General features: G+C 40.2%; 1 protein-coding gene across 1 annotated transcript in view; it reads left to right on the top strand.

Annotated features, from left to right (window-relative positions):
• tenm3 (teneurin transmembrane protein 3) overlaps positions 1-20,000 on the top strand; it is a 458,716-nt gene that overhangs the window by 402,350 nt on the left and 36,366 nt on the right. The window contains exon 10 of the mRNA XM_080444084.1: positions 18,655-18,828. Within this exon, the coding sequence (XP_080300210.1) occupies positions 18,655-18,828 (174 nt within the window). The remainder of the gene's footprint in view (positions 1-18,654; positions 18,829-20,000) is intronic.

Below are 20,000 nucleotides of genomic sequence, written 5' to 3'. Positions count from 1 at the left end.
GATGGGATGGGGAGTGTGAACGTTCTCATTTAGAGGTGGTAATCCTACACACACACACACACGTACGCACACGCACGCGCACACGCGTGCACGCGCACGCACACCTGTTGTGTAAGGGACACCTCTGTCCACTCTGGGAGCTACAGGTGCCGCTGTCAGTCACAGACCCTGCACACTGGCCAATCCTTAGGCCTGATTTATACTCATAGTTACAAACCGAAATAGTTAGTACAGCACAAGCTCACAGGTTTGCACTGGTGGAAAAAGCACTCGAATGTTTTACTTACGTAAAAGTATCAATACTGCAATGTAGAAGTACCCTGTTAAAAGTAAAAGTCTGGAATTCAAAATCGACTTGAGTAAAAGTACAAACGTTTTGGTATCAAAATGTACTTGAAGTACCAAAAGTAAAAGTACTAAAATGTTTGAAAATAGCCGATCTACTAGCTCACAACTAAAATTCTGTTTAGTTTTAGTCATATTTTAGTCACCTGAATGTTTTGTTTTTTGTCTAGTTTTAGTCGACTAAATCTACAGTTGATTCATTGAGTCGGCTAAATTGTATTGTGGCGGTGCCTTGATGGCGTCGTAATGGCTGATTTTACCCTTGGTTACATGCTGAAAAATAGAACACGCATGTGAGCTTGTAGATCTACTATTTTCAGAGCGCAACACCCGAGCGCAACCACACATAAAATGACTTGTCTTTTAGTTTTACTGGATCTCTTTCTCTAGTCCCTCCCTAACATTTTAGTCTAGTTTTTATTTGTTGACGAAATTGTCAATATATTTAGTCTTAGTTTTAGTCATCATAGCTTAGTTTTTATTTAGTTTTAGTCAGTGAAAAAAGGTAGTCGACAAACATTTTTCGTCATAGTTTTAGTCGACGAAATCTACACTGTTTTGGGCCAACATATCCAATTTGCACACAATATAGGCTAATCCCAAAATGAAATCTTCGGATCGCCATAAAACTCAAATCCAGTGGATGAACCCATAACCATTTGAGGTGATCATCACATGATGTAGCCTGTAGCTCCTCTGGTACGATATCCTCTTAGAACAATAACATTTATATAAGTGACAGGGTCGCATGTTCAGAGTGACAAGAGTGAGTACGTCTCTTTTATTTCTTCTTCCATGTCTTTAACAAGAAAGGACAAAGCCTTAGGGTTGCATTCATTGACCTGTAGCGTCTACAACTATACAGCGTATTGTGACCGTGTTAGTCATGCTAGCTATGACCTGCTATCTGCTGGCTACACATTAGTTCCAGTCACTTTACACCTATCGTCCGTCTCTCTCACACACACACACACACACACACACACACACACACACACACACACACACACACACACACACACACACACACACACACAGATTTGACGCTCTTCCAACCATAACCTTCCCCCTGTACTGTATTGTATAGAGGTACAGTAGAATGAACACTACTGATGAATATAACAGCGCAGCACTGTAAGAGATACCACTGACAGCGGTGTTATTACAGTAAGAGCAGATTAGTTCCGCTTGGCTCTTCTCATTACCGTACCACACGCATACATTGGTTCCAGCCATTTCACACGCCCAGCTCCCCTCTCTCTCTCTCCTACACTCTCATAATTGAGTCACACTTGGACAAAATGCTAAACACACATCCTCACGCACGCACCACAACGCACGCAAGCACGCACGCACCACAACGCACGCACGCACCACAACGCACCCACCACAACGCACCCACCACAACGCACGCACCACAACGCACACACGCACGAACGCGTGCATGTACGCACGCACCACAACGCACACACCAGACAGCACTGGAATGGAATTCAAAATGTACTTGAGTGAAAGTACAAAAGTATTGGTATCAAAATGTACTTAAAGTACCAAAAGTAGAAAGTACTCATGTGTAGAAATGTCCCATTTCACAGGGTTCAAATGTATAAACATATTTTGAAAATAGCAGATCTACAACCTCACAATGCATCGCAAACGCATTGGGAGCTTGTAGATCTGCTATTTTCGAATGGCTGAAATATACATATACATGTAGGGCTGAAGTTGATAGTGTATGTTTTTATCCATTACAGATTCTGATTTTGGGTTTCCTTGACATGAAAAAGTTTGAGAACTACTTACCTAAGGTCTTTCATTGGCTTGATTGATTGATTGAATACTTTATTAAGAGTTTGAAAAGACAACCCAAGAAGGCACTATGGCTTGTTTCCATTGGGGTCCTTTGTTTTCAATTCATCGAAGTGCTGTCACCAAGCCTCATGAAGAAAAAGCTGTGTCTCTGTAGAGAGAGAGAGAGAGAGAGAGAGAGAGAGAGAGAGAGAGGAGAGAGAGAGAGAGAGAGAGAGAGAGAGAGAGAGAGAGAGAGAGAGAGAGAGAGAGAGAGAGAGAGAGAGAGAGAGAGAGAGCTATGATCTAAGCTCTGTATGTGAAAGTGTCATGAGAGACAAGTTGTGATTTGGCGCTTAGATAAATAACACTGAAATGAATTAAATTGAATTGAATTGATTTCCCTCTGCGGGTTTGTTCATGAGCTCACAGCTCCAAAAGGGAATCCTCTGTGAAAGAAAGAAAGAAACAGCACAGATGTAGTTGTTATTAGAGTATAATTTGCCGGCAGACATATCAACGGGACGCCCCTGATTTATGTGTAAACGTAACCTTTATATTCCTCTCTTGAGCGCTGGAGCAAAAATGGCTTCATTTGATAATTTTTTGTGGAGTCAGTTCATAGCATTACAGCATACAGGGGACACATGTATTATGTATTATGACAGTTATACAGCTATTATGCAACTACAGTAAATTGATGCTTTGATGTCTTGATGAGAAAGTTTTACCAGACTCTGTGTGTGTATTGCATGACAGCGGACTAATTCACAGATAGGAAAACATCCCTACTGTCGTTTTACTTTGACTTATGCAGCACTGACTGAATCAATTCAAATGGCAAGTTAAATGTCTCCCCTTTTAAGTTCAGTCAAACTGTAGTGTCAGGTCAACTTATGCTCAATTCATCTCTGTCATGTCTGGCATTGTCGGTTGTGCCGTTAGTAGCAGTTCGATAAAAATACTAGATATCTGATATACCAATATTGTCCAACTCCTAATTTCCGATACCGATATCAACCGATACCGATACATTTTTACCAAAAGTCAACTAATTGTCAGGTGACAACATCATATATTTAACAAAATAAAATAGCTATAATATCAATATAATATCTAATAAATCTAATATAATACAGTGATGTTGTTAGGTTTTCAATGAAGTGAGTCCCGGTACTGGTGGTCATTTGAATGAGTCCCACTAATCTTAGATTAGATGTTGGCCTGTTTGACAGTGCAGAAGCATAGTTGCTTTGATGCCTATAACATTAACGAGCGTCAACAAGCATCAGCTGGACACAGACACACACCTGCCCTCTGCAGTGCTCTAAACTGAAAGTGACTGGAGTCTCATTTCTCTGCTAAAGCCTTGAATATGATGGAATATGATTAAGGATTACTGTGATTATGGTAAACTCACATTTCATGTCACACACACAATACAGTAAGAACTCCTGTAAATTATACAGATAAAAGAGATATCTATATGTTTCGATATTACATTTTTATGCTAATATCGGGAGGCTGATAATATAGGACATCCCTACAAAATACCCTCAAAGTCTGCCCCGCCCACTCGGAAATAAAGTTAGGCGCAGAGTCAACAGAAGTCTACTTCCAGCCTGCCTATTGGTCTGTTTGATTCCGAGGAACATCAGCCTAGTTTAATTAACAAGACAATGATAGCAAACAGTATTCCGCCATTTTGTTTTCCTCAACCTTGTGATCTTTTTGATCAAAGGTGCATACCGGTTAGAAAGGAGAGAAAATAGAAGCGAGCTACTATAGAGATTTGAACTCCCTAAGGTAGCGATGCAACCAATTAAAACACTCCCTTGTCAGATTTCATTAGCATTAATTATGTTTTTTTTTTTGTTTAATTACTGATTGCTATCTCGGGCCACCTATTCTCTTTCAGTGTGAGTATGAGATTAGTTATTGATAACACACTTTGATATTAGATGACTTTCAAGTTGTTGTGTCTTAGACTCTGAATGTCAGTGGTGTTGAGAATCTAGGAAGTTTGCGCGTCTGATGAAGGTGGGCAACAGATCATTTTAAACACTGGATATTCAAATGATGTGAAAAACAATACCTATGTTATAATTTGGTGTTTTCATAATCAATAACCCACTGAGCATGTTTCCTGAGGCCGATTCTACAAATGCCTTCTAAATCATTAAGTTATCCCCCATCTAAAATGTTTTGTGCCAGGGACCCCCAGAAGAGAAGATTTGTATTTGAAATAATATATATATATATATATATATATATATATATATATATATATATATATATATATATTATATATATATATTTGTTTTATGAAACACTTTCAAAGATGTTTCAAAAATGTTCAAAAACAGCAGATGAACGAGCTCGTCTTGTTTTAATGGTTAAAATGTTCTCGGTAAAAACATCTCGGAAAAAAAATACGGGTTTAGCAAATCATGGATGATTCATTTAAAAAAATATATATATATATTTTTTTTTTGTTAGGTTACAAATGTTGGTTCCAAGAAGGATTACTTATCGCAGGCGAGTTCCAAGTCGCAATTCTCGCATACTGATTTTCCAAAGTGAATGCATTGGTAATGAAACTCTAGAAGGTTGGATCGTATACAATATATTATGTACAAAACTTTTGCAATTTATACAGAAAGTTGCAGTGAGTGTTATAATTTTCAGCGTAATACAAACCTGGTATAATGAGAAAGCATTGATGTCCAACATCAATCATGTGCATTGTTTGGCTTGTAGTGTAGTGTTGTTCTTCCAACTCTCTCTCTCTCTCTCTCTCTCTCTCTCATCTCTCTCTCTCTCTCTCTTTCTCTTTCTTTTTCTCTCTCTCTCTCTCTCTCTCTCTCTCTCTCTCTCTCTCTCTCTCTCTCTCTCTTTCTCTTTCTTTTTCTCTCTCTCTCTCTCTCTCTCTCTCTCTCTCTCCTCTCTCTCTCTCTCTCTCTCTCTCTCCTCTCTCTACTCCTTCTACAACTCAATAGACCATATTCACACGGCGGCCATGTTTATATGAAGTCAATGAAAGTAGCCACCCCGGGTGGCGGCACTTTCAATGTTAAATTCCAATATGGCCGCCGTGTGAATATGGTCTATTTCTCTTTCTTTCTGTCATCTTTCGCGCTCTGTCTATCTCTATCTGTCTATGACTCTCTCTCAAGCTCTCTCTCTCTCTCTCTCTCTCTCTCTCTCTATGAATAAATTCAACACATGAATACAAATCAGAGATAAAAATCTCGCTCAGTTCTTTTTTCTTTTTCTTTTTTTTTCATAAACTCCCTCCATGCAAGGACCTGGCAAATTTAATATAATAAATGACTTGTGAAAAAAAAATCACACTGGAGTGGCAGGCATTAGACAAACCCACCCTCACGGGGAGTGGGAGAGAGAGAGAGAGAAGGAGAGAGGGGGAGAGAAGCCCGATGCATACTTTATCACAGACAATAACAGATCTACAAGCTCACAACACGTCGCGGACGTGTAGATCTGCTATTGTCGGCTGTTCTCGGCTACTCACTGATATTCTCGAGCATAACTTAGGCGAGGAGAGAGAGAGAGAGAGAGAGAGAGAGAGAGAGAGAGAGAGAGAGAGAGAGAGAGAGAGAGAGAGAGAGAGAGAGAGAGAGAGAGAGAGAGAGAGAGAGAGAGAGAGCTCTGTTACGTAATTCAGCAGTTGAGCAGGAGGTTTAGGTTTTCTGAGTCTACATGTCGACATTTTATTTGAAGAGGGCAGACAGTGAATAAAACATGACGTTGGATGAAAAGAGATATAAAGAGAGATGGGGGAGAGAGAGAGGGAGGTGGAGAGATTCACATTCACAAGAATGTTTTTTCTGTTGGAAAATTCCTCCTGTGTATTTCTCTGATCCATCCTAACACTGAGGACTTTATGGTGTATATATATTCGGAGCAGTTTGCTTCAGCACTTTAAAGGCCAGTACATGCCTTGCTCAAGGGCGTCGGCGGCAGGAGTCTGTCCTTCACATGAGAGCGTAAGAGGACTGCGTACGTGTGAACGAGAACTTGCACACACTCCACAAGGCGAGGGAGTGGTAGAGAGAGAGGCTGAGACAGAGAGAGAGCAGTGGTGGAAAAAGTACTCAAATGTTTTACTTAAGCAAAAGTATCAATACTTACAATGTAGAAATACTCTGTTACAAGTAAAAGTCCGGAATTCAAAATTGACATGGGTAAAAGTACAAACGTATTTGTATCAAAATGTACTTAAAGGTTCGATGACATTCATTTTCACTTTTTTAATTTGTTATGTTTTTTTGGGGGTTTTATGACCTCAATTACACCCAAAAAATCTGAACTTTGAACATTCAGTGGATTTTCTGTGGTCTGGGGTTTTCTGAATAATTAGGCTCAAAAGTAATCTGAGCTTGGCCCTTCGACAGTGAGGTCACAGTTGATTAATCCCGCCCACTCTCCTCCTCGCCCCTCCCCTCCCTATCATTTCCTTTGGGGGGGGCGGAGCAGAGGTGATGATTGACAGGCAAAATCCCTCACCAGCGACACCCGCAGGCAAAGATTTATTTTTTCATTGCAGTTGAAAAGGCTTTAGAAATGTGAGACAAAAACACCTACAGTGAATCACTGGAGTGGAATTTTCAGTTAAAACTTTTTGTACACGTTTGAAGGACCAGGACAAAGACTCTGAATGTGGTGTAAACATGAATGTCATGATACCTTTAAAGCACCAAAAGTACAACTACTAAAATATTTGAAAATAGCATATCTACAAGCTCACAGCGCGTCGCATCGCGACGCGTTCAAATAGCCTATGTATAAAATAGGCTAAAGTGGTTAATATATGTTTTATAATGTAATATCTGCAAAGTAACTAGTAACTACAGTAATGTCAAATAACTGTTGTGTAGTAAAAGTACAATATTTGTCTCTGAGATGTAGTGGAGTAGAAGTAAAAGTACTGAAAATTGGAAATACTCATGTAAAGTAAAAAATACCTCAAAGTTTTACTGAAGTACAGCACTTGAGTAAATATACTTACTTACTTACTTTCCACCAATGAGAGAGAGAGAGACAGACAGTGAGAGACAGTGAGAGAGCGAGAGGCAGAAAGGCTCCTCTCGGGGTTTGAACCTGGACCTTCTTAGTAACATGAACAACCCTCTAATCCAATGAGAGAGGCTGGTTTTAAAACACAGAATAACATCTTTACACTGATGTCACAGCCTCTCTCTCTCTCTCTCTCTCTCTCTCTCTCTCTCTCCTCTCTCTCTCTCTCTCTCTCTCTCTCTCTCTCTCTCTCTCATCTCTCTCTCTCCACTCTGATAGGATTAGCAAAGTGAGCTGTGTGTGTGTGTGTGTGTGTGTGTGTGTGTGTGTGTGTGTGTGTGTGTGTGTGTGTGTGTGTGTGTGTGTGTGTGTGTGTGTGTGTGTGTGTGTGTGTGTGTGTGTGTGTGTGTGTGTGTGTGTGTGTGTGTGTGTCTTTGTCTGTGTGCGTGCGTGTGCACACACCTATAGACCTCTGTGTCCTCGTGTGATTCCTGTTTCGGCATCTGCGCCACATTAGCCGGTTTTCTCTTCCATTCCGATAAGACCAATGATTGGAAGTGTGTGTGTGTGTGTGTGTGTGTGTGTGTGTGTGTGTGTGTGTGTGTGTGTGTGTGTGTGTGTGTGTGTGTGTGTGTGTGTGTGTGTGTATGTATGTGTGAGTGTGAGAGAGACAATGTAAATCAGATATCCCTTGGAGGAATGTCTGACGCTAGCAAAACTTAACTCAACCTGTTTGTCTAAACAAATAGGATATTTTTTTTCCTGATAAGAGATGAGTTTGTGTGTGTGTGTGCGTGTGTGTGTGTGTGTGCGTGTGTGTGTGGTCGTGTGCGTGTGCGTGTGCGTGTGCGTTGTGCGTGTGTGTGTGCTTTGCACAAATCTCGTTGCTGTCGGGCAGACACCTTGTATCTCCATATTCTAACCTTTTATGTATTTTTTTTCGTAAATTAACGCCATACTACAGCGTCACACAAAAGTAGCAGATCTATAAACTATGAAATTCGACCCGAAGCGAAGCGTTTCAGATATGCAACCTTTTGCAGTTTTTGAGTTTTTTATCCTGAAAAGTACAGTTTTGGACATACTGTACAGGTTTCCACCCGACAGAGACGATAGATAAATGAGAGGACCTGAGGATTCTCCATTCCCATTCTTCATTGTTACATTGTATCAAATTCTACCAAATGTAATAAAGACCCTGACACAGTGAAAGCCCATCACTGTGGCACGCTATGCCAGTAATAATATTGTTCTAACCCTACCCTAACCCATTTAGACCGGGAAAGAATCTGTGTCATTTTTAGATTGATTTGGCTATTCAAAAATAGCAGATCCGCGCTACGAGCTTGTAGTTCTGCTATTTTAGAAAACTTCTGGGGATTCTACAAATTTCTTCTAAATCCTACAGTTTTTTTAAAAACTTATGTTTCTATATCAGTGGTTCTCACACTTTTCATATCAAGGGACCCCCACAATTATATGTATTTGGCCGCGGACTCCCATCTCAACATATTTTGTAATAGGGACCCCCAGAAGCAAAGATTTGAGTCAAAAATGTTCCCTTTAAAAATATATAAATTCAAATGTGTGCACACATTTTCACGATTTTTCAAAAACATTGTAGATCTACAAGCTCATAGCGCGGCACTCGGTGCCGCGCTATGAGCTTGTAGATCTGCTATTTTTTGAATAGCTAAAGAAATCTAAAATGACAGAGATGCGTTCCCGGATTGAATGGGTTAATATTGTTCAAATCGTCCATTTCAGTGGGTCTCAAACTTTTTCGTGTCAAGGACCCCTATAGCTATATTAGTTCCCAGATTGAATGGGTTAACAATAGAAACGGCAGTAAAAAAAAAAAGACAGTGCTATTACTATTGTGCTATACAATACTATAGCCATTGCACAATGGCCCAATGCAAGGTGCAGTGTGTTTAGGTTGTGTGTTTATGGGTCCAAAGCCCTGTACGTTTAGAAAGGCAGGAACACAGCAGGCTGTGAACTAATGTTCCTCCTCAGGCAGATTGGATTTCAAGTGCTGCTTGAACTCTGTGCATTACCTTGAAAAAGCACTATACATGTTGTATTTGTTGCATTCAAGGAACTTACTATTTCAATTAGATTATTTCAGGCAGTTTGGAAGGCCTTCACCCACAGTCAGTGGTGGAAAGTAACTAAGCACATTTACTCAAGTACTGTACTTAAGTACATTTTTTAGGTATTTTGACTTTGTTGGAGTATTTCCCAGTTTCAGTACTTTTACTTCTACTCCACTACATCTCAGATTCAAATATTGTACTTTTACTCCACTACAATTATTTAAAAAACTTTATTTACTAGTTACTTTGTGGGTTTTGATTATTATCACAAAACATACAGTAAACCACTTCAGCCTTATATACATTTTGGCCATTTGAAAATAGCAGATCTACAAGCTCACAATGCGATGCATTGTGAGCTTGTAGATCTGCTATTTTCAAAAGATTTTTATACAATTTATACATTTGAAAACTTGTGAAATGGGACATTCTACCTAAGGGCGCGCCCCCACCAAGAGTTGGCTGGCTGCTGTTTGCAGAATCTGCCAATGCATTGTCAATGCAAATGCGTTGATTCACGCAAGAGCAGATTTTTCCGCCTCTCGCGCAGACCTTGCGTTTATCTGCTCTCCGCGACTAAGCATAAAACTGCTGGAGGCAGGCGCTGATTTTCTCCCTCTGTCCAATCGGGTGAGTCGAAGGCGGACCGTCTCAAGACTCAGGAAGCAACATGGTGCTCTAGGCAGAAGGCAGTGTGGGCGAGTGCGGGCTACGGGGAGGCTCCTGAAAGTGAGTGACAGGCGCGACACTCCCGTTTTTTAGAATCCGCTGGCTGCAAAAAACTGTGGCCGCGCACAACCTGCGTTTATCAGCGGCCAGCCAACTCTTGGTGGGGGCGCGCCCTAATGGGTATTTTCTACTTTTTGTACTTTAAAAATACGTTTGTACTTTTACTCAAGTCAATTTTGAATTCCAGACTTTTACTTTTGCTATACAATACAATAGCCATTGCACAATGGCACAATGCAAGGTGCATTTTGTTTAGGTTTTGTGTGCATGGGTCCAAAACCTTGTATATGTTTATACGGCAGGAACACAGCATGCTGGGTCCACATAAAAAAAACAACAACTAATGTTCCTCCTCAGGCAGTGTGGATTTCGAGTGCTGCTTGAACTCTGTGCATTACCTTCGGAAAAAGCCATACATACATGTTGTATTTGTTGCATTCGTGGATAGCTTTTATATCCACATATTTGACTCAAGGTTGGTTCTCAAGGTGGTTCTCAAAGTGGGGTCCGGGGACCCGCGGGGTCCTTGAGGGGGTTCCAGGGGGTCCCCAGCAAACTTTGAGGTTTCACTTTCTATGCATCCCATGTCTATGATGCATTATAAACATACTTTTAGTGTATTATAATCTGCTTATAACACTGTATAACTATAGTTATAAGAACTCCTTAATGCTCATAATGCTTTATAACACTAATCATAACATATCATATAAAGCATTCAATAATGACTTATAAGGTCAATTATTATAATTGGGTAACACTGGCTATGCATGACATGTCTATAATGCATTATAAACACACTTGTAATGCATACTAATCTGCTCGCATTGTGAGCTTGTAGATCTATTTTCAAAATATTTTCATGCATTTTATACATTTGAAAAATTGTGAAATGGGAAATTCTGCATGATGAGTACTTTGACTTTAAATACTTCAAGTACGTTTTGATACCAATACCATTGTACTTTTACTTAAGGACATTTTGTATTCTGGACTTTTACTTGTAACAGAGTATTTCTACATTACAGTATTGATACTTTTACTTAAGTAAAACATTTGAGTACTTTTTCCAACCACTGCTGTCCGTACATTGATGAAGGATATTTCACATAACCATTCTGTCCATACGGACTGCCTCACCCCATGGACTAATGTCTTATAAAGACACATCGTATTGTAAAGATACAACAAATGACTCTGTGCTGCTTGCATTCACAATGCAATTATTTTCACATAAAAAAAAGAATGTGAAACTGAACAGAATGATGAAATTATTATGCGATGCACTGTGTGTAAAATATGATGCATGGAGCAAAAGCTGCCACTATTAGACTGTTAAATGTATTTCATTCGTCTAAATGACTAAATGAAAACATTTCATTACAGCATGATTAGAGTTTGTATTGTATTAGTAATGCAGTTTTAATATATAGGTATTTCAGTTGCTTTTTTTGTGTTAAATTTATTAAACAATGAATTATGTTTTTTATTGTCATTGTTTGTTAGGTCTTGGAATAAGTAGCTCTTGCCTTAATAATAATGAATAAATCATACTGAAATATTGCTTGGCTACTGAACAGACTTAGACTCACCGTTGAATCCATGCCACGTTTGTAGAAAAGTGAATTCCCTTCACATAATTGTATTTAGTTTGTCTAAATGACAAAATGAAAACATTTAATTGGTCTTATTAGTTTGGTATGCATAAATATCAGTTTATTTTCTTGGTGTATTGTCATTGTTTGTCATTGTTTGTTAGGTCTTGGGGAAATTAGGGAAAAACTCTTCAATTAACTCATTCACTGCCAGAATAAATAAATGAATCAAAAAACTGCCAGCATTTTTTTTCGATTTTCTTACCTTTTCAATTAGTCACAGAATATTTATCTCCAGTATGAACGACCCCCTGAATGTTGCTAATCACGGGGGGTTTCACTCAAGCCCCCAGAACCCAGAGTTTGCATTGAAGTGCAATGGACATGCTGGCCATTCATAGGTGTACTGCAGCTTAAAACGGCTGGGGCCACTGTACATGAAAATGGTTTCGACCAATGGACTCGACGCGCGAGCTTGTGCATGAGCTTGCGCTGCGCACCTCTGTGGTCATTTTGGGGGTGAACTATCCCTTTAAGTAAAATCAATGCATTAAAGTGAACCACCTAAGCCCTATCTACTTCACCCGTCAATGAAGAGCGAAAATAGCCGATCTACATGCTCACAACTATAGTCCCATCATGACACCCCAACGTTTTAATGTGAGACGTTTTTCCCCCGATTTCCAATCCCATCCCGACGCTGTTGTCATGGAGACGTTGTTGACATCCAATCAGCCTTTGTTTGTTTGTGTGTGTGTGCACCAGTGTGTAGTGCTCTGTGTGCACAGATCAGTGGACACAAGGAGTGTGTATTGTGTGTGTAATGTTGTTCAGAGTGTGCGCTCTGGAGTAGTTACTAGCAGTGGTGGAAAAAGTACTTCAAGGTTTTACTTAAAGTAAAAGTATCAATACTGCAATGCAGAAATACTCTGTTACAAGTTGAAGTCCTGTATTCAAAATGTACGTAGAAAGTACTCATTTTGCAGGATGTCCCATTTCAAGTTTTCAAGTGTATAAAAATCTTTTGAAAATAGCCGATCTACAAGCTCACAATGCGTCGCGATGCGACACATCCTGAGCTTGTAGATCGGCTATTTTCAAATGGCCGAAATGTATATAGGGCTGAAGTGGTTAATATATGTTTTGTACTCAAAATCTACAAAGTAACTAGTAACTAAAGTTTTCAAATAATTGTTGTGGAGTAAAAGTACAATATTTACCTCTGAGATGTAGTGGAGTAGAAGCAAAAGTACTGAAAATTGGAAATACTCTGGTATAGTAATAGAACCTCAAAATTGTACTTAAGTACAGTACTTGAGTAAATATACTTAGTTACTTTACACCACTGATTAAAATAAGGGACACATTGTGCAAATAAAAGTGACAGGCAGAATGAAGCCCAATGGATTGGAGCAAAAAAAAAAGTAGCATTACTTCATCACAAATACTCAAGTAAAAGTAAAAGGTATGTTTGCATTAAAACTCCTCTTTATCCAAATTTTCCAAAAAGTCACTTAAGTAGATATAATGGGAGTACATTTAAAGCGTTACTACCCACCTATAGCGAAAGATTACCACTGTAGTTATTGTTCAGAAATCACCACACATATTATAGCATTCCCCTCGGAGGCTATAATATTCCTGTTTAACCCATTAAGACCGGGAACGCATCTGTGTGTCATTTTTAGATGTATTTGGCTATTCAAAAATAGCAGATCTACAAGCTCATAGCGTGGCACTCAGAGCTTGTAGATCTGCATTTTTTTTTTTTTTTATCGTGGAAAATTTGTGCAAATCTTTTTTAACTCAAATCTTTGCTTCTGGGGATTATATTCTTTTTTTTCTGAAATAGTTTTTTTTTTCTATATCATTAGTTCTCAAACTTTTTCATAATTGTCAAGGACCCCCAAAATTATATGTATTTAATTTGACCACGGACCCCCCATTTCAAAATATATGGTTCCAGGGACCCCCCAGTAGCAAAGATTTGAGTTAAAAACGTTTGCTTTAAAAGAATATTCACATATTTGCACACATTTTCACCGTTTTTCAAAAAATAGCAGATCTACAAGCTCATAGCGCGGCACTCGGTGCCGCGCTATGAGCTTGTAGATCTAGCTTGTAGCTATTTGTGAATAGCCAAAGTGTAAAATAATGCTTTTTTTAGCTCAAATCTAAAAATGACACAGATGCGTTCCCGGTCTTAATGGGTTAAATAATATAATATAAATCTCTCTCTCTCTCTACCTCTCTCTCCATTCCTCTCCTCCCTCTCTCCCTCCATCTCTCCCTCTCTCTCCTCTCGCCCGCCCGGAGGCAGGTATTAATTGAAGGGCCCTCGTTATAATACCGTCTAATTGTTAATCACACCAGCTCGTTAGAGAACATTGTAATTGTAATTACAAATGCTCATTAGCGGAGGTTCTGTCGCTAATTGGACATTGTGACCTTGGTAATCGCTCCAGGCGTATTAGCCTATCAGAGAGTATTGTACACCGTGGATGCTGGGAGAAAAAAAAAAAGAAACATAACACACAACCAAAGAATTAATTCAACAATTACTGCCTGGCATTGGCAGCACTTATGGAAAGCATAAGTCTCATAATAATCATATTTATAGCGGCTACAGTCTTTGAGAAATTGTTTTTATCCCAGTGCAGAAACCAATCATGTGATTGTAGAAACACTGCAGGCTAGTCTCATGCAATGGTAAACGGTGCTTTTCTGTAGCGCTTTACAATGTACATTATTTACATTCAAACGCACGCACACACACACACACTCGTGTCACAACTGGTATAATATAATAATTTCCCATATTAGGGAGATCAACACATATCGGCGTCCTTGATTGACCAACATTACCCATCGACGTCACGGATTAGCCAAGCACTTGTGCCGCTGAACCCAATATAAGTGGCGGCACACCCAATAGACTACTTTATGTTACCGTGCACCGTCTGACCAAGCCTATTTCATCCGCTGTGGTGCTGCTGTGAGAAATGTTATACTGGACGGCACATCTGAGGGCACCAAACAGACAAAATCATGCAGCTGTGACCGTGGGGAGCAACGTCTACTCCTTTGGTTGTGACGAGGACACAGGAGAGATGGGTGTCCACGTCTTCAACACCGTGGCCTTGCGCTGGACGAAGTTGAAGCCCCCGACTAAAACTGGAAGAGGAGAACGTCCCTTCGAGGTTCCCTACTGGCTCAGGGGCCACACAGCTGTGCTGATAGAAAACCTCGTCTACATCTGGGGAGGATCGAGGCATGGGAAGTGCTACAATGCACTTTATGCATTTGACGTCGACACCAAAGCCAGGGTTTCAGGCAGTGTTCCAAAGGGACGGGAGGACCACTCAGCCTGCGTCTTGGGGAAGGTCATGTACATCTACGGGAGAGCCAACAAGATGTTTGAAGACGCTCACACACACATGTACAAGTTGGACACCACCACGATGGTCTGGTCTAAAATTAACATCGGAAGACAGGGTGATTTGGGTCGTCACTCTCTCGCCATCATCATCGGGACAAAGATGTTTGTATTTGGGGGCGGCGAGGGACCAGGGGAATACAAATACTTCAATGTGTTTGACACTGAGACCAACAGTTTTTTTTTTAGCGCAGCTTTTGGAAGGTGTAATTCAGCCTTTGCCTACAATGGAGAGCTGTATGTATTGGGCCTGGGGCTCAAAGATTCGTGGAAGGTCAATCCAAAGACCTTCTCCTGGAAACGGGTTGAGCCTAAAAGGAACGCCCTGTGTCCGACGAACATTATTCGCGCGCATTACATGTTCTGTTGCACGGTGGGCCCTCGTGTTGTCCTCTCTGTAGGAAGAACGAGGAGCACTGTAGGATCGCTGTACATCCTAGACCTAAGTCCTAGCCTGAAGACGATATGCAAGCTAGCCGTTATCCAGTACGGTCTGGAGCGGAGGGGACTCCCACACAACCTCAGGTGGGAACTGGCAGCCATGACTACCAACAGAAAGAGAAAGAGATAACAGCCCACTAAAAAAGAAACCATGATATTATGAACAGTAACACACTGGGCTAGCCATACAAAAAAGTGTGAGAGAAAAGAGTGAAAGCATTTAAAGGATCTACACACCATGAATTAAAAATATATTTAATATTTAATATCATATTGTTTATGTCCCTCAAACGTTTTTCAAAAGGTTTGAGCCTAAATCAAGCCTCAGATATACTCATTCCAACTAACTTCTCTCTGGCTTATAAAGCACTTTCACCTGCAATACCACATTGTCCTGATTTGCACGTGGCGCTATTGAGCCAGTTTGTATGCATGTTATCTCCTGGTTCTGTGTGGAAAAAAGAGGGAGGGATTGTACCGCTAGTGACGTCACTTTCGGGACCAAATCAGTTTGGCCTGTTTTGAGACCAATTTACATAAAACCCCAGATATGCTGTGAAAGCCTGAGTGCTCAAACTGGGGTATTTTTGGGGATAGAAGAGAGGTAGGGGAGACCAAAAACAAACAAACAAGAAGGAAAAGTTAAAATTCATGGTGTAGTCCCTTTAAGGGGAAAAAAAATGCTTTTTTTGTCATGCTGTAGTATGATCAAGTAGGGCATTGATTGCTCTTCCTTGTGGACATACTTGTGGATTATAGCAGTGCAGTGTTGATTTTGACAGCAAATATTGGTATCAAATTGTGCTTAGACACCAAAAGGTAAAGTGTACTAATATGTTTGAAAATAGCAGATCTACAAGCTCACAACGTGTCGTGATGCGACACGTTGTGAGCTTGTAGATCGTCTATTTTCAAATAGCCGAGGTATAAAATAGGGCTAAAGTGGTTAATGTTTGTTTTATGGTGTAATAATGCATATCTGCAAAATAACTAGTAACTAAAGTTTTCAAATAATTGTAAAAGTGCAATATTTGCCTCTGAGATGTAGTGGAATAGAAGTAAAATTATAGACAATTTGAAATACTCCAGTAAAGTAGTAAAGTACCTCAAAATTGTACTTAAAGTACAGTACTGGAGTAAATGTACTTTACATCACTGCAGATTGTGTCTGTGAATGTGTATGATGATTGAATCTGGGATCAAAGAGTATAACTGTGATATCAAACGTGTTTTGATTTTTTTTGCAAAAGAAGATGAAGCACAGATTAGTTTATTGGCATGTGTGTCACGTTTTCCTGTGAAATATCCCATTCAAGCCGGGGAACACATCTGTGTCATTTTTAGATTTCTTTGGCTACTCAAAAATAGCAGATCTACAAGCTCGTAGCGCTGCACCCAGTGCCGCGCTACGAGCTTGTAGATCTGCTATTTTCTATTTGAAAAATCGTGACAATGTGTGCTAATCTATACATTTTTTAAAGCGAACATTCATAAAATATGTTGTTCCAGGGACCACCAGATGCAAAGATTTGAGTTACAAATGTTCGTTTTAAAAATATATAAAGATTTTCACACATTTTCACGTTTTTTTTTCTTCAAAAATAGCAGATCTACAAGCTCATAGCGCGGCACTCGGTGCCGCGCTATGAGCTTGTATATCTGCAATTTTTTAATGGCAAAAGAAAGAAGAAAATGACAGAGATGCGTCCCCGGATTGAATGGGATAAACACCTGCCCAGGGGAGTACAGAGAAATGAAAACTCTCACGGTTTTACACCCTCACGTTGATAATTGCTTTTATTTTGCAAACGGCACGTTATTCGTCTCGCGGCTTTAACCCGTTCAGTCCGGGAACGCATCTGTGTCATTTTTTCGATTTTAGCTATGACCATTATTTTATACTTTGGGCTATTCAAAAATATCTGCAGATCTACAAGCTCGTAGAGCGGCACTCTGTGCCGCGCTACGAGCAAATCTTTGAATATATTGTAGCAAATATTTCCAAAATATTTCAAAACATATTTCAAAAAAATATATGTAATTTTTTTTAAATAGCAGATGTGAGCTTGTAGATCTGCTATTTTTTTAACATTGTGAAAAATTGTGATTTTTTTTTGAATATATACATATAGCAAACATTTATCAAATATTTAGTTCCAGGGACCTCCAGAAGCAAAGATATGAGTTACAAATATTCATTTTAAAAATGTATCAAAGATTTGCACAAATTTGCAAGATAAAAAAAAGAATAGCAGATCAACAAGCTCTTACCACGGCCGCGTTATGAGCTTGTAGATTTTTTTTGAATAGCCAAAAGAAATCTTAAAATGACAGATGCGTTCCCGGCTTTAGTGCGTTAAATCTCTCTCTCTCTCTCTCTCTCTCTCTCTCTCTCTCTCTCTCTCTCTCTCTCTCTCTCTCTCTCTCTCTCTCTCTCTCTCTCTCTCTCTCCCCCCGCAGCAATCCTAGAATAAAATAAATTTGGCATTCAAAAAGTCACGGCTTGTTTTGATTCCACCGTCAGTTCTAAAACACGCGGCGATACGTGACAATTTGTTTTGTCCAAAGTCACGTACATATCATCTACCTGCTGCTTTTTATGTCATCTCTGTCGGGTAGAAAGCTGATGTCCATGACTGGGGGTCCTTGACATGAAAAAGTTTGAGTAAGGAATGTGTAAAGGAATTGTTTTATTGTCTGTCTGTATGTATTGTGTGTTTTGTTTATGTGTTGTGTGATTGCCAGTGGTGTAAAGTAACTAAGTACATGTACTCAAGTACTTTACTTGTACACGTTTGAGGTATTTTTTACTTTACTGGAGTATTTCTACTTTTCAGTACATTTACTTCTACTCCACTACATCTCAGAGGCAAATAGTGTACTTTTACTCCACTACAATTATTTGAAAACTTTCGATGCCAATAATTGTGTTCTGTTACTCAAGAAGATTTTGAATTCCGTACTTGTACTTGTAATAGAGTATTTGTACATTGCAGTATTAATACTTTTACTTAAGTATAAGATTTGATTATTTTTTACTGTGTCCTGGTGACTGCTTGGCGCAAAAGAAATTTGCTCAAGGACTAATAAAGAATCTCTCTCTCTCTCTCTCTCTCTCTCTCTCTCTCTCTCTCTCTCTCTCTCTCTCTCTCCTCTCTCTCTCTCTCTCTCTCTCTCTCTCCAGGCACTTCCTCTTTAAGACAGGTACGGGCACCACTCCCCTCTTCTCCACGGCGACGCCCGGCTACACCATGGCAACGGGCTCCGTGTACTCCCCGCCCACACGGCCGTTGCCCAGGAACACCCTATCACGCTCCGCCTTCAAGTTCAAGAAGTCCTCCAAGTACTGCTCCTGGAGGTACGGTCTGTCTGTCTGTCTGTCTGTCTGTCTGTCACTTTTTTCCCTGTATCTCTCTTTCTTTCTTTCTCTCTCTCTTTCCCTGTCTGTCTGTCTGTCTGTCTGTCTGTCTGTCTGTCTGTCTGTCTGTTAGAGTTCTCACATTCTGCCCGAACCCAACCCTAGCCGACCCGATGTTTTCGGGCCAGGCTGGGCCCAAAATCTATGCTAATTAGTCGGGCCGGGCTGACTAAATCTGTTACCCCCCAAAAATAGATTTCAACTGCCCCTAGTGGCCTAACGGTAAGGCCGACGGAAATGGCAGTGGATGTGTTGGATGCAGCTCAAAGTGAACTTTACTCAGGTATCTAGTTCGTCGGCGTCCGACCTTCATAGCCCGTCTTATTAAAGAAAAACGGGCGACAATGGCTAAAACTCAATCGGAAATCGCTAAAAGTGTCAGTTTTCAAGATGTTTTGGCCATTATCTCTGGAACGGAAGTCCAATCTGCTCAGTTCAAAGCGTGTTGGATGCATGACTTTGGGACATTAAGCACACATTAAGACCTGCTTTAGTTTTTGGGGGTTTTCGGGCCTAAAAGTATGTAATTGCTTGGGCCGGGCCGAGCCTCGGCCGGCCCAGTAGGGCCCAGTTAGGGCCGGGCCTTAATTTCAGGACTGTTGAGAACTCTACTGTGTGTGTGTCTGTCTGTCTGTCTCTCTTCACTCCCTCTCTGTTTTGCTCTCTCTCTCTCTCTCTCTCTCTCTCTCACTCTCTCTCTCTCTCTCTCTCTCTCTCTCTCTCTCTCTCTCTCTCTCTCTGTCATGCTCCTTCTCCTTTCTCTCATCCAGTCAGCGGTGTGTGTTCAGGTATCTGGTATTTCATTCAACAACGCTTGTTCACATTTTTAGCTACAATATTAAAAAAAAACTCCCTGTGATGATGGCTGTCACGCATCGTTTGAATTCGTCTCCATAAGGGACATACAGTGAACGGTTTGCTCATAATCGTTTTCAAAATAGAGAAATGGAGGGAATGTACATCGGCGTTCAATAAAAGTTTCACCTTGACACCACCAGAGAATAGGGCTTTGTGTCGACGACCGAACTGACATTTCAGTTAGAAAATGCCTTTCACAGGACTGTGGAATGCCTAGATATTATACTGTATGTGTATGCGCTGATGCAAATTAT

The sequence above is a fragment of the Gymnoscopelus braueri genome, assembly GCF_963280865.1.
Source record: "Gymnoscopelus braueri genome assembly, chromosome: 2".
Taxonomy (NCBI): domain Eukaryota; kingdom Metazoa; phylum Chordata; class Actinopteri; order Myctophiformes; family Myctophidae; genus Gymnoscopelus; species Gymnoscopelus braueri.
This window is presented reverse-complemented; position numbering and strand designations above follow the sequence as displayed.